At 38.3% G+C, this 13,057-nt stretch overlaps 1 protein-coding gene across 1 annotated transcript in view; it reads left to right on the top strand.

Annotated features, from left to right (window-relative positions):
• Positions 1 to 10,107, top strand: part of Ccdc39 (coiled-coil domain containing 39) — a gene marked incomplete at its 3' end in the record, with an annotated part of 59,025 nt that extends 48,918 nt beyond the window's left edge. Inside the window, exons 15-20 of the mRNA XM_013033675.1 lie at positions 3,742 to 3,901; positions 5,019 to 5,125; positions 8,127 to 8,267; positions 8,407 to 8,586; positions 8,875 to 8,957; positions 9,966 to 10,107. Coding sequence (XP_012889129.1) covers positions 3,742 to 3,901; positions 5,019 to 5,125; positions 8,127 to 8,267; positions 8,407 to 8,586; positions 8,875 to 8,957; positions 9,966 to 10,107 — 813 coding nt within the window. The remainder of the gene's footprint in view (positions 1 to 3,741; positions 3,902 to 5,018; positions 5,126 to 8,126; positions 8,268 to 8,406; positions 8,587 to 8,874; positions 8,958 to 9,965) is intronic.
• Positions 10,108 to 13,057: the final 2,950 nt, after the last annotated feature.

The following is a 13,057-nucleotide window of genomic DNA, read 5'->3' as shown; positions in this document are numbered from 1 at the left end:
TGGTTCTTGGGGATTGAACTCAGGGTCTGGTACTGTCCCAGAGCTTCTTTTGCTCCAAGCCAGCACTCTAGTTTTGATCTACAGCTCTACTCCACTTCAGGCTTTTTTGGTTGTTTTTGGAGATAAGCATCTCATGGACTTTTCTGACTAGGTTGCCTTTGAACTGGGATCCTTGGATCTCAGCCTCCTGAGTAACTAGGATTACAAGTGTGAACCACCAGTGCCTAGATTCTCTGGATTTTAAAAATGAACCTGACATCTTCCTCCTAAAACAAAGCAACTTATTTAATTTGCTTAAAGCCATTACCTATTGCACTTGACAAGGGACTAAAACAGTTGTACTGAAACAGTATTATTTTTTAAAATTTGTTATTTTTATTATAAAGGTGATGTACAGAGGGGTTACAGTTACATAAGCCAGGTAAAGAGTACATTTCTTTTTGAATCCTTCCCTCTCTCCCAGTTTTCCTCTCCTGTCCCCACCTGTTGGGTCTTCGTCTGTCCCACAAAAGACGGACGGGGTCCGAGGAAAGGTAAGTGCAGCGCTCGCCCATTCCCTAGCCTCCCTCAGCCCAGGAGACAATCAGACACAGCAGGGAGCCAAATCCAGCAGGTAGAAAACTCGTTTATTAACAGAGAGCAGCCCCTTTTTAAAGACACAAAGGGTGGGTGGTATGGTAAGGGAGGAAGAGGAACCAATCACTGTCAAGGTCACACCCTATCATTCACCTGAGCCTTCACGGGCTGGTTAGGCATTGATCAGAAGATCAATTGGGCTCTGCCCACTCTACTCTCTCCTAGAGCCATCTTGGCTGCCCATGTGCTCTACAGTAAATTAGGCTCTGCCCACTCAACCCCCTCCCAGCGCCATCTTTGCTGCCTATGTGCTCCACACCCACCCACAAGTTGTATAGTTCATTTTTAACGTTGTGTCTAGTGAGCATCACTGCTGCATTTGTTCACCCTCTGTCCTACCATTTCTGTGCCTCCCTTTACTGGCCCAAAGGCATATAAATGAACAAACAAGACAAAAATAAAGGAAAACAAAAATAGCAACAAAGAAAAAGACCTCTTGTTTCCATTTCTTAGAATTCATTGCCTGAAGCACTGTTAGTTTTATGAACTCCCAATCCTTGAGGCAAGTGAGTTGGACAGTTCACAAAACAAGTATGAATGGCCAATGAAGACATGCGTAGCATTCTTAGCCATGACATCGAGAACAAATTATGTCATTTGGCAGAAAAATGAATGGAGATGGAGATAATATGATGGTTAAGTGAATAAGGCATACTCAAATATTGCCTATTTTCTCACATGTGCAGAAGCTACATCTAAAGTAAAGGAAGTGGACCTAAATGGGGGACTATTTCAGGGAACTGTGGGAGGGTAAAGAGGAAGGAGAATATGATCAACTTATTTTGCATGCAAAGTCATAATGAAACCCTTTTTGAAATCGCAAGTAAGATAATAATTGCATGTAAGAGGGATGAGAAAGAGTAGTAGGAGGTGAATATGATCGAAATATATTGTATACATGGATCTACCAAAGTGAATCATCCCATGCTGTACAACTATGCTAGCAAAAAGATGAAAAAGGCCCTATGGTGGAAGCTCATGTCTGTAATTCAAGCTACCTGGGAAGTTGAGATCAGGACAATTGGCCTGATTGGCCAGCTTGCCTGGGCAAAAAGTTCATGAGCCCCCACTTTAAAAGAAAAGCTGAGTGTGATGGCATGTACCTACTGTTTCTCAGTTGTGGTAGTAAGCATACATAGGATGCTCATGGTCAGACTGTTAGCTAAAAGTGGAACCATAATCTCAGAAATAACCAGAGTAAAAAAGGGCTGGAAACCAGGTGCTGGTGGCTCACACATTCAATCCTAGCTATTCAGGAACCTGAGATCTGTGGATCGTGGCTCAAAGCCAGCCTTGGCAGGGAAGTCCGTGAGACTCTTACCTCCAACCAGAAAACCGGAAGTAGCACTGTGGCTCAAGTGGTAGAGTGTTAGCGTTGAGTTGAAGAGCTCAGGAACAGCATCCAGGCCCAGAGTTCAAGATCCATGACTGACAAAAAAGGGCTGGAGGCATGGCTCAAGTGGCAGTAGAGTGCCTATGTAAGTAACTCAAAGCTCTGAGCTTAAACTTTAGTACTCCCACCTCCCTACCCGCCCCCCCCCAAAAAAAAATTCAGACATTGAAAAAGATCTCCATGAGCTGGAGAAGGCACTCCTTTCTGGCTTTCAAAATTTGCTTACTTTCCCTAAAGCCCTTCTTCTTTAAGGTCATTCCAATTAACTAGGTTTTACTTTCCGGTTATCAAGGCTTGAACCCAGGGCTCCATGCTGTTGCTTGGTTTTCTTGTTCATGACTGGTGCTTTACTTCTTGAGCCATGCCCCTAGTTCAACTAGGTGAGGACTTGTATGCCTGCCTGACTGGCCTCAAACCAAGATCCTCAGATCTCAGCCTCCTGAGTAGCTAGGATTATAGGCATGAACCAGTATTGCCTGGATGACCATTCTTCAACATATTTTTAGGTCTATACTTGGGCATATTTTAATGTCTTCAGTTTATTTTTATTAGGTCATATTAATTAGGCAATCATTTGAAAATGCTTTTAAATGCTCAAAAATCCTAAAACATTTCCAAGGCAAGTGCAGTGGCTCATACTTGTAATCCTACCAAATTAGGAGACTTAGATCAAGGAGAATATCAGTTTGAGGCCAGCTTGGGAAAGCCATTTTGCAAGAACTTATCTTAATTAATTATTAATAATAATAAAGCTAGGCAGCTATCAAATTGATTGAGAAGGGAAGTGGCGTTAATAGCATGTGGAGTTGAAATCGGGTATTAAAGCAAGAGGTTCAGGAACATTCTCATTTCAGATCTTGGAGAGAAGTAAAAGGCAACCAAGGTTTATCCAAAACACTCATTTTCTAGGTTGTTTTACCTCCCACAGTCTTTAAAATGGATTGCAAATAGATGGGGCTAGAAAACATCAAATGCTATAAATGCTGAGAAGAAAAATTTCTTCTCTCTCTTTTAACCAAGATAACTCAGTAGGCAGGCTCTCCAGAGTTCTCAAATGATTCTAAGAACTTCTCAGGTTCCAGGTCAGCAGATATAGCATGAACATACTATAAGCTTCCATAAAATCAATTTCAGTTAAAAGCAGTTTTATTCAACCACTGGACACTTGTTTTACACTAGAATGTGCTCTGTGAGAAATAGGTTTGTTAGAAACACTTCAGTTTCTAACATTTTACAATAACATTAGTATCATTATTCTTCAGGAAGTGAATTAGACACATTTCCTTAACAAATGTTGCCTTTGAGCCAAACTTCCATTTCTATGACAAAATATCCCCACATCAACACTCTAGGTGGAAAAGTTCATGTTTCTCAGTTTCAGGTTTCAGTCTTGAGTCACTCAGCCAGGGCTTCTGGGTTGTGGTAATGCAAAACAACCTGTCCAGGAGCATGGGCAAGAACTAGTTGCATCCTGCACAGCAGCTAGGCAGCAGACAGACAGACAGACTGACAGCACTGTCAACAAGAATAACCTTTCAAGGCTAATACCTGGGGATTTGCTTCCTCCAGCTAGGTTCTATGGCCTAGTTAAACGGCCATTTCACTTGAAATAGTGTGGTGGGAGAAAAAGAGACCGGAAACAGCCAGACTTTAGTTGTGGGTTGACTCCCTGTGAGTTAGTACCTTAAGTGATTCCCTTCTCTTCTGTTCAGGCTGCTCAAGAAAAAGAAGAACTTCAAAGGGAAGGTGACAGTTTGGATGCTCAGATCAACAAAGCAGAAAAGGAAATTTATGCCCTCGAAAACACTCTGCAAGTTCTGACCAACTGCAATGATCATTACAAACAGTCTTTTAAAAAAGTGACACCAACTAGTATGTAGGAGTCAAAGAAATATATGCAGTGAAGTTTATTTAGTTAAGAAAAAACCCACTGAATTGGGGCTGGGAAGTGGCTCAGTGGTAGAGCGCTCGCCTTGGATGCTTAAGGCCCTGGGTTCGATTCCTCAGCACCACATAAGCAGAAGAAAAAAGCCAGAAGTGGCGCTGTGGCTCAAGTGGTAGAGTGCTAGCCTTGAGCTGAAGAGCTGAAGGACAGCACCCAGGCTAAGAGTTCAGGCCCCACGACCGGACCCCCCCCCCAAAAAAAGAAAAACACTGAATTATAAAGAATGTGCCATGTTTGATTGTGTCAGAAAAATCAAACATCTTTCCTTTCCTTCCCCTTTTTGTAATTATTCTGCTAATGTATTATTTCCCTTATTAGATCTGTGGTATATGACATCATTCTCTATGGAATTAACTTCAATCTGAAAAAAATTTGTAGCATATTGCTACTTTGTGTTGACTAAAAAGTTACTACAGGGCTGGAAATATGGTAGCAGTGTGCTTGCCTAGCATGAATGAAGCCCTGGGTTTGATTCCTCAATACCACATAAACAGAAGAAGCTGGAAGTGGTGCTGTGGCTGAAGTGGTAGAGTGCTAGCCTTGAGCAAGAGAAGTTCAGGGACAGTGTCCAGGCTATGAGTTCAAGACCTAGGACTGGCAAAAAAAAAAAAAAAGCACAGAGTGAACACAGTATGATTTGCTAGGTGCTAGTGGCTTATGCCTGTAATCCTAGCTACTCAGGAGGCTGAGATCTGAGGATCATGGTTTAAAGCCAGCCTTTCCAGGCAGGAAAGTCTGTGAGATTCTTATCTCTAATTAACCATCAAAAAAGCCAGAAGTGGAGCTGTGTCTCAAGTGGTAGAGTGGTAGTCTTGAGCAAAAGAGCTCAGGGACAGTACCCAGGCCCAGAGTTCAAGCCTAACCATTGACAAAAACAAAAAGCAAAAACAACAAAAAAAGTTACTACATGCTCATACTGTTTTTTAAGTAGATATAATGAATTTAACCTTTAATAACAAAAAGTTAGGAAATGTAATATATGTAATACCTTATATTTTATATATATAGCATATCAAAATCAAACTAAAATTCTCTGAATTGAAGGTGATGAATATGGGCTAAAAATTAAACTAGAAGAACAAAAAAGAATTGCTGATGAAAAATATCGATACAAACAAAGACAAATCAGAGAAATTGAAGAAGACATCCAGGTAAATTCCGTAAGCTTCTTAATAATAAACTGCCAATAAAAGTCAACAATCTATATCATTGCCTTTTAGCCCCTCTGTATTCTTTTATTTGTTATTCTTACTACTTATTTTTTACTCTTGCACAAAGAAAGCAGTCTTTTTGGAGCCTTTTCAGGAAAATAGTAAGAGATATGCATCTCATATCCCTTACCAAAGTGAATGAAACAGTGAGTAAATCAATTAAAATTCTTTAATAATGCTCAGTATCAACAGTTATGTGTTATTAGTTGATGACTCACAACTGCCTTATAATGGCCTATCTACTATTTAATACATTCCTTAAGATTCGTAGTTTAATTCCTTAAGATCACATTACGATTGGTCCCTTAAAAAGTTTAGCTGGGTGCAATAGCTCTGCTTGTAATTCTGTCTACTGGGGAGGTTGGCGAGCAACTGGGAGATCAGGAAGGTCATGGTTCCAGGTCAACTCAGACAAAAAGTAAGAGAGATGGCATCTTACACAATAAGCTGAGCACGGTACTGCAGGCCTGTGTTTCAAGCTATGCAAGAAGCATAACTTGGAGAGCACAATCTGAGGTCAGCCCCAAGTAAAAATACAAGGCACTATATGTAAAAATAAAAAAGGGCTGGAGGGATACCTCAGTAGTAGAGCACTTGCCTACCAAGTATCAGGTCCCATACTTCCAAAAATAGAGGGAAAAAATGCTGTCACATTTTGAGCACACACAAAAAGTTGTTTTTCTTTTTATCTTTTAATTTAATTAATTTATTTTTTTGTGAACATACTGTAAAGAGTGGTTACAATTACATAAGTAATCAGTTCATTTCTTTTTTTTTAATTTATTTTATTTTATTTGTGAACATACTGTACAGAGGGGTTACAATTACATGGGCAAGATAATGAGTACATTTCTTATCAAGCATTGCAGCCTCCTCCTTTGTTTACCCTTCACATCCCTTCCCAGCCTCCCCCCCCCCCCCCCCCCACCCAATCCCCCCCCCCCCACCAAAGTTGTAAAGTTCTTTTTCGACATGACAACTTGTACTTCTCATTGTTGCAACGGGTCCACCTGTATCTTTAAACGACTTTTTTTTCCCCATCTCCTCCACAAATTATACCGACATCAAATATAGTGAAAGCAGGGGTTATACTGTGGGGGAGGGACATACAAAGCAACAAGGAAATAATCTTATAAATGTGTTAGAAACAAATGCATGAAAGAAAAAATAACATTTACATACATATCTAAGGGTTCATTTTCCTAACATCACATTATCTGACCTTTTCAAGCAAAAGTTTTTTTAAAAGTTATTTTTAAATTGAATTGCTGGGTCATACAGTTTGCAGACATTTAATTTTGATGAGCATTGTACCAATTCACATCCCATCATTTTGCACAAATGTGACCTTTTCTCCTCTTCATTAACACTAGGTGGGAGCAGACTGTTCTAGTTGTGCTAGTTTGATGAATACATACTGGTAACTCCTCATTTGCATGCCTCTGAATAATAGTGAGATAATGCATCTGTGTTTACTACATAAATGTACCTTCCAAGAATGAAGTGACCCTCTGTGTCCTTTTATTTTTTTCTCTTTATTGTTCATTTTGTGGAGATTTTTTTAACAATTTTAATTATTTTTAATTTTTTGCCAGTCCTGGGGTGTGCAGTTTGAACTCAGCACCTGGGCACTGTCCCTGAGCTTCTTTTGCTCAAGGCAAGTGCTCTACCAAGTGAGCCATAACTTCACTTCTGGGTTAGGTGGTGTATTGGAGATAATAGTCTTATATACTTTCCTGCCCAGGCTGGCTTTAAACTAGGATCCTTAAATTTCAGCCTCCTGAGTAGCTAGAATACAGGCATGAGCCATAGGCACCCCACCAAGGAACTTTAAATGTTATGGCTACCACTCCTTTGAATATTGCAGATTTTCCCCCAGTTGATTGTCTTTTAACTTTTCAAAAGGATCTCTATTAACTGTACAAAAGATTTTTTTTTTTTTTTTTTGTCCTTCATGGGGCCTGAACTCTGGGTCTGGGCGCTGTCCCTCAGCTCTTCAGCTCAAGACTAGTGCCCTACCACTTGAGCCACAGCACCACTTCCAGCTTTTTTCTGCTTATGTGGTGCTGAGGAATCGAACCCAAGGCCTCATGCATGCAAGGCAAGCACTCTATCACTGAACCAACTTCCCAGCCCCAAGATTTTCATTTTTTATGTAAACTTGTTATTTTTAATTGAGGATTTGGCAGAAAAGAAACAAGATCAAGGTGTGGCTCAAGATGTAGAGCACATGGCTGGCAAGTGTGAGGCCTTAAAAGCCTTCGTACTGACAAAAGGGTTAAAAGACAAGAAATATTCAAGTAGAAATTAGTTACTAAAGCAAATTACTGAGAGATGTAAACATGCTTTGTAAACAAGACCTAAATGATTTAAAAAAACAGAAGGAAGAGATATGACTTTTGAATTTCTGAAAATTATTTGATTTCAATAGTCCAGTACATTTGTGTGTGTGTGTGTGTGTGTGCGCGTGTGTGTGTGTGTGCGTGTGTGTGTGCGTGTGTGTGTGTGCGTGTATACTGGTACTAGGATTTGAACTCGTTCTCTCACTTGGCCTGTTTTTGCTCAAGGCTGGTGTTTTTACCACTTGAGCCAGTGTTCCACTTCTGGTTTTTGGCTGGTTAATTGGAGATAAAAGAGTCTCACAGACTTTTCTGCCCTGGCTGGAAGTCCTCAGATCTCAGCCTCTTGAGAAGCTAGCATTACAGGCTTGAGCCACTAGTGCCTGTTTCATATTCTTTATTTTTTTCAAGTACCAAAATAAGTTTTCTGGGGGACTATATAAAAAATAAAGTCCACAAGACCACTATACTTATTATTGACCAATAAAATACATGTAACTAAAAACAAAGAATTTAGATTAACTGAATACTTGACAAATAGCTAACACTGTCATTTTTTTTTGTTCTAACCAGTAAGTATATTAATACTTTCTTTTCTACAGAGCATGGAAAATACTTCAGAAGTTGTAGAACATTTAACAAAAACTGCCAAGGAAAAATTGTCAGGGAAGCAAGATTATTTGCTCCAACTACGTAAAGATACTGAGGAACAGAAGCCAAAATTAGAGAGAGTCACTAAACAGGTAATGATATATATATTAAAAAAAAACCTGACCTGTAAATGTGTACACTTTTTGAAATCTCAAATCATAAACTCATATCCTTATCTGCAAACAATCAGAAACAGAGGTCTATTTAATAATTGACTACTTTTTCCTACAGTGTGAGAAACTCATAAAAGATATCCGTCTCTTGAAGCAAACACAAGATGAAACTCTAGAGGAACAAGATATTAAATTTCGTGAAACAAAACAGTTTCACAAGGACATTGATGAAATGTTAATTGAGATAGCAGAAAAAAATGCTGATCTCCAAGTTGTCCTCCAAACATACTTTCAGCAGGTAACACATGCAGTACCCCGTCGTAATGTGTGTGTTTGTGTTTCTTTGGTGCTGGAAACTGAACTTCACACAGGCTTTGCACAAGTGCTCTGGCTTTCAGTTATATCCCCAGCCCTACTATTTCTTAAACATTTGATGAAAATAACTGTTGATGTTTTTGTCATAAAATCTAACTAAAAGAATGTTTTTCTTTGAAAATACAGAACCAGGGGCTGGGAAGGTGGCTCAGTGGTAGAGCACTTGCCTTGAAAATACAGAACTAATGATTGCTGTTATTTATTCTTTCAGAATGGGTTGGAATTCCCTACAACTAGTAAACGCAGTCTTCATAGTTCTAGGTCCTCTTCACAGTCTTCCCTGCGATCAGGAAGGTAAGTGGAGGGTGTAAAAACATTGTAGCTTGTAGCAGCTGCTAAATGAACCCAACTAATCCTACAGCTGCCCAGCCCACACACTGCCAGCCTTTCCTCTGCCCAGCTCTCTATTCCAGCACCATGTAATTATAAGTAGGAACACTTTTTTTTTGGTGCCAGTACTGGACTTGAACTCAGCCTGGACACTGTGCCTTGGCTTTTTTGCTCAAGGATTGGCACTTGAGCCAAGTGTCATGGCCTTTCCTGTCTGGGCTGGCATGAGATCTTCAGATTTCAGTGTCCAGAGTAGCTAGGATGACAGATGTGAACCACTGGTGCTCTGCTAGAAACACTTCTGATGTCATTACTTCTAAATTGGCCGACAGGCCATGATTAACAACTATTTTAGGATAAAGCAGGTGAGATTTGAGGGGTACAGCTAGGATTTGGAGTGGACCAAGTTGGAGAAAAATCGTTTTAAAACTTTAACAACTTAGATGTACAGATCTGTGGAGTATGATTTTTTACTAAAGCTGCATTTGTGAAATTGTATATAATCAGGATTTAATTTTATTTTGCTAAAAGTATTAACTTTTTTTTTGCCTCTGCAATCAATTTAATAGTGTCCTGAATCTATCACTAGGGACACTTTCAACACTAGTGCTTTGTGGACAAATTTCTTGATGATCCTAGGTTTAGAACTTCTAGTCTCCTATAAGCAAGAGCTACATTTTATTAGTTCATTGAGAGATTTCAGCATTAACATGCTATTAATACTTGCTTAATGGTTCCAACTCTTAAGAAACGGTAGTTGAAAACATTTTTCTCATATAGAAACATATTTATGATCTATCTATAGAAGCTATGTTCTTTTAAAAAAGGTTTTGGTATTAATACCTTTAGACTTTGCTAACATGTATTTTAAGCTCTACTTATTGAATTGTAGTATCTCTTGCGAATGATAAAAGGGGTCTATATTAAATATAAACTTTGTATTAAATTTATGACATTCGTTTTTTCCCCTAGGTCAACTAGGAGCTTCAGTCCTACTGGTTCCCAGTCTTCGATTAAAGTGGTAGAGCTCAGCTTCCCTGACTCAGCACAAGCAGACAGACATTCCAGGCCACCTAGTACTAGTAGTTCTAATAATGATAAAAACAAAAAGACCAAGTAGGTATTTTTATCTTCATTCAAGTTTTATGACAAGAAAAGTCTCACACTGAACAGCAAATCCCTTCTATTTTTTATGTCATGATATAAATCATCTCATGAGATAGTCTTTGAAATAAAATGACCATTTATCCAGTAAAAACTCAAAGAAGCTAATGTGCTTTTCTACTGCTATATGTAAAGTTGAAAGATAGTAATTGATTCTTAACCAGGCTATATTAAATAAGTAGAGAAAAAGGGGTTTTCTCGCTATAGTCTTGATGTTTGTGAGTAGTTGGCTTTGTTGCACAAATTTCTGCTAATTTACCCTAGAAGATTCCCAAACTAGATTTTTTTGAAAAAACATGTCAAAGGTAATTTTTCCTTTGGTATAATTTGTAACCAAATGACAGCTTCATAGTGGTAAGGAGTAATGCTGGGTGTAAACCAAAGTGCAGCTTCAATGATTTTGAAAGTCAAATATAGCCAACTATGCATAAAGAATTTATTTTGAAATTTCCTTAATAAACACATAAAAGAAAGCGAGATGTGCAATTTGAATTTATTATTCATTTGCAAGTAGAGTTACATAAATTTACACTGGAGATAAGCTATTAGGTTTAAATGTTTTTTCAGTTAACATTTGGTATCCAGCATTTCCAAGTTCTTGGGATAGTGTGAAATATTATAAAACTTTGATTTCAAATAAAGGTATTAGAATTCATGTGTGTAAACGAACATCTCCTTCAGATCTTGAAAAAAAATTTTATGACTGTGATTGTCTTAGAACCACTAGTCACAATTACTTTTGAAAAGCAGAATGACAGAAAATTAGCTTCTCATTGTTTCAGAAATTGCCAAGAAAAGGCATAGTAGTGAAATCCAGGGATTAAGAGGGGTAACAAGGCTGGGTGCTGGTGGGTCATGTCTGTAATCCTAGCTACTTAGGAGGCTGAGATCTGAGGATCCTGGTTTGAAGCCAGCCCAGGCAAGAAAGTCCAATTAAGAGCCAAAAAAGCCAGAAGTGGAGCTGTGGCTCATGTATTAGAGTGTAAGCTTTGAGAAATTCAGGGACAGTGCCCTGAATTCAAGCCCCAAACTGGCATGCTCAATCAGAAAAAAGAGGGGTAACAAGGCTGAGTAATTTTTGGGCCCAAAATTACACTGTGAAATTTACAGGCCTAAAACTATTTATTTAGGTGGCTAAAATTTCTCAAAGTCCAGTTGTCAGATCTGCATTAATTTGCAAATGACTTGGAATTTGAGAACAGTAAGCTGTGTTCTATGAAGCCAAGACTTGAGTCCTAGCTCTGTGACCTTGGGCATTAACTTATTTTTTTCCTCTCATTTGTAGCATAGTACTCTGAGTTACTGAAGCAACTGGGTAATATAAACAAAATGCTGGGGACTTGACACATAGCAATTGTACTATAGTTAATTTCTATTTATTAAGTCACTACTTACAACTTAACATTAAGTAGGTTCTTCAATTAGCATATAACTTTAATCCCTATATTAAATATTTTTTACTTTAGTGTAATAATACTAACTTTTAAGAAGGGGTTAAACCCATACTTACAGAAACAAATTCACAGCTGGGTGTATACAAAATGTATACACACTGATACTGAGTTGAAGATATCACTAGGTATTGTTGAAATGTCAATCCCTAGTACTTTTTGCAATGGGCTTCCTGAGCATACCCTTACAATTGCGTGATGCACCCTGCTTACACTTACTATATCCTAGGAGAGGTCCTTGGAAAGATAACATTTTGAAAATTCAGGCAGCCTGCAAGACAAGGCAATACCCTAATTAGTGTGGGCAATATTAAACTGTTCTGGAGAGTCCCATGGTTAAGTGCTATATGCAAGAGGTAGTTTTTACTCCTTAAGAACCTCAATTATAAAACTATATAGTGAGGAAGTTAATAGGTAGAACTGACTCTTAGACGAGACTTGGTGTCTACTACTGCCATTACTTATGGTTCCTACTGTGGCAATATTGGAGCTTGAACTCAGGGTTTCACACTTGCTAGGCAGATTCAGTACCACTTGAGCCACACATCTGTGCTATGTTCTTAAGGCTTTTTTCCTTGTTCCACTGCAACATGAGCTTCACATTTTCTTAGTCAATCATTACAATTTTTGAAGGATGAAAACAATACACAACAGTATTAAAAGTTCTGCTATATTACTGTTGGCAAGAGCTTCAAGACACATCAAGTAATGAGGTTCCCTTTGTTGTAATTCTCAGCTTTTGTAGATGGATATTCATCTATCCCTTGACCTACATCTTGAGTGTTTAGATTTTTTAAAGTCCACTGTCATTTACGCCTTCTAGAATCTTCAACTAAGATTCTCAAAACATCTTAAGTCCAATAGTTCCTGATTCCTATTGGTATCACTGAGTATACTCTACCATTTTCGGTAATCTTAGGAGAATCTTTAAAAATCGAAGTCCCTTCTGTAAAAGCTCTAGCTGCTGCATTTATTCTGAGTAAAATAAGGCTGTACTCAGTACAGTCATTTATTTAGAACTGAAAAGGGTGACAGTAAGGGTGACAAGCCAGCCTAGATTATTCTAGAATATTCCTAGAGATTTCTCATTGAACACTTGCACTAGTAATTTCTTACCCCAGAAGAAATCTACACTTAAAGGTAATTTTTTGCCACTGTCATTTTTTGCTGTAAGGATTATTTTCTACTCTTACCTACTCTTAACTAGGACATAGTCTCTAAAGGTCTATCAATATAGTTAAAAAAAATCTTACACCCATGCTAGCTAAAAGTAAAAATAGAGAAAAAAAGGCTCTGCTCCCAAATAAATTTTCATGGTCTTATTCCTAAGATATTTAAGCTGGACATAAGCCAGTAGCTGTTCACCAGTTACTTTAAAGTAGGCTTCAGAGACAAATTAAGTGTAACAATTTAAAATAAAGTTGTCCAAAAAGTTGAAAAAATGGGTAT

This window comes from Dipodomys ordii, unplaced genomic scaffold (assembly GCF_000151885.1).
Source record: "Dipodomys ordii isolate 6190 unplaced genomic scaffold, Dord_2.0 Scaffold175, whole genome shotgun sequence".
Taxonomy (NCBI): Eukaryota; Metazoa; Chordata; class Mammalia; order Rodentia; family Heteromyidae; genus Dipodomys; species Dipodomys ordii.
Note: the sequence above shows the minus strand (reverse complement) of the source record. Positions and strands in the feature narration are given on the sequence as shown.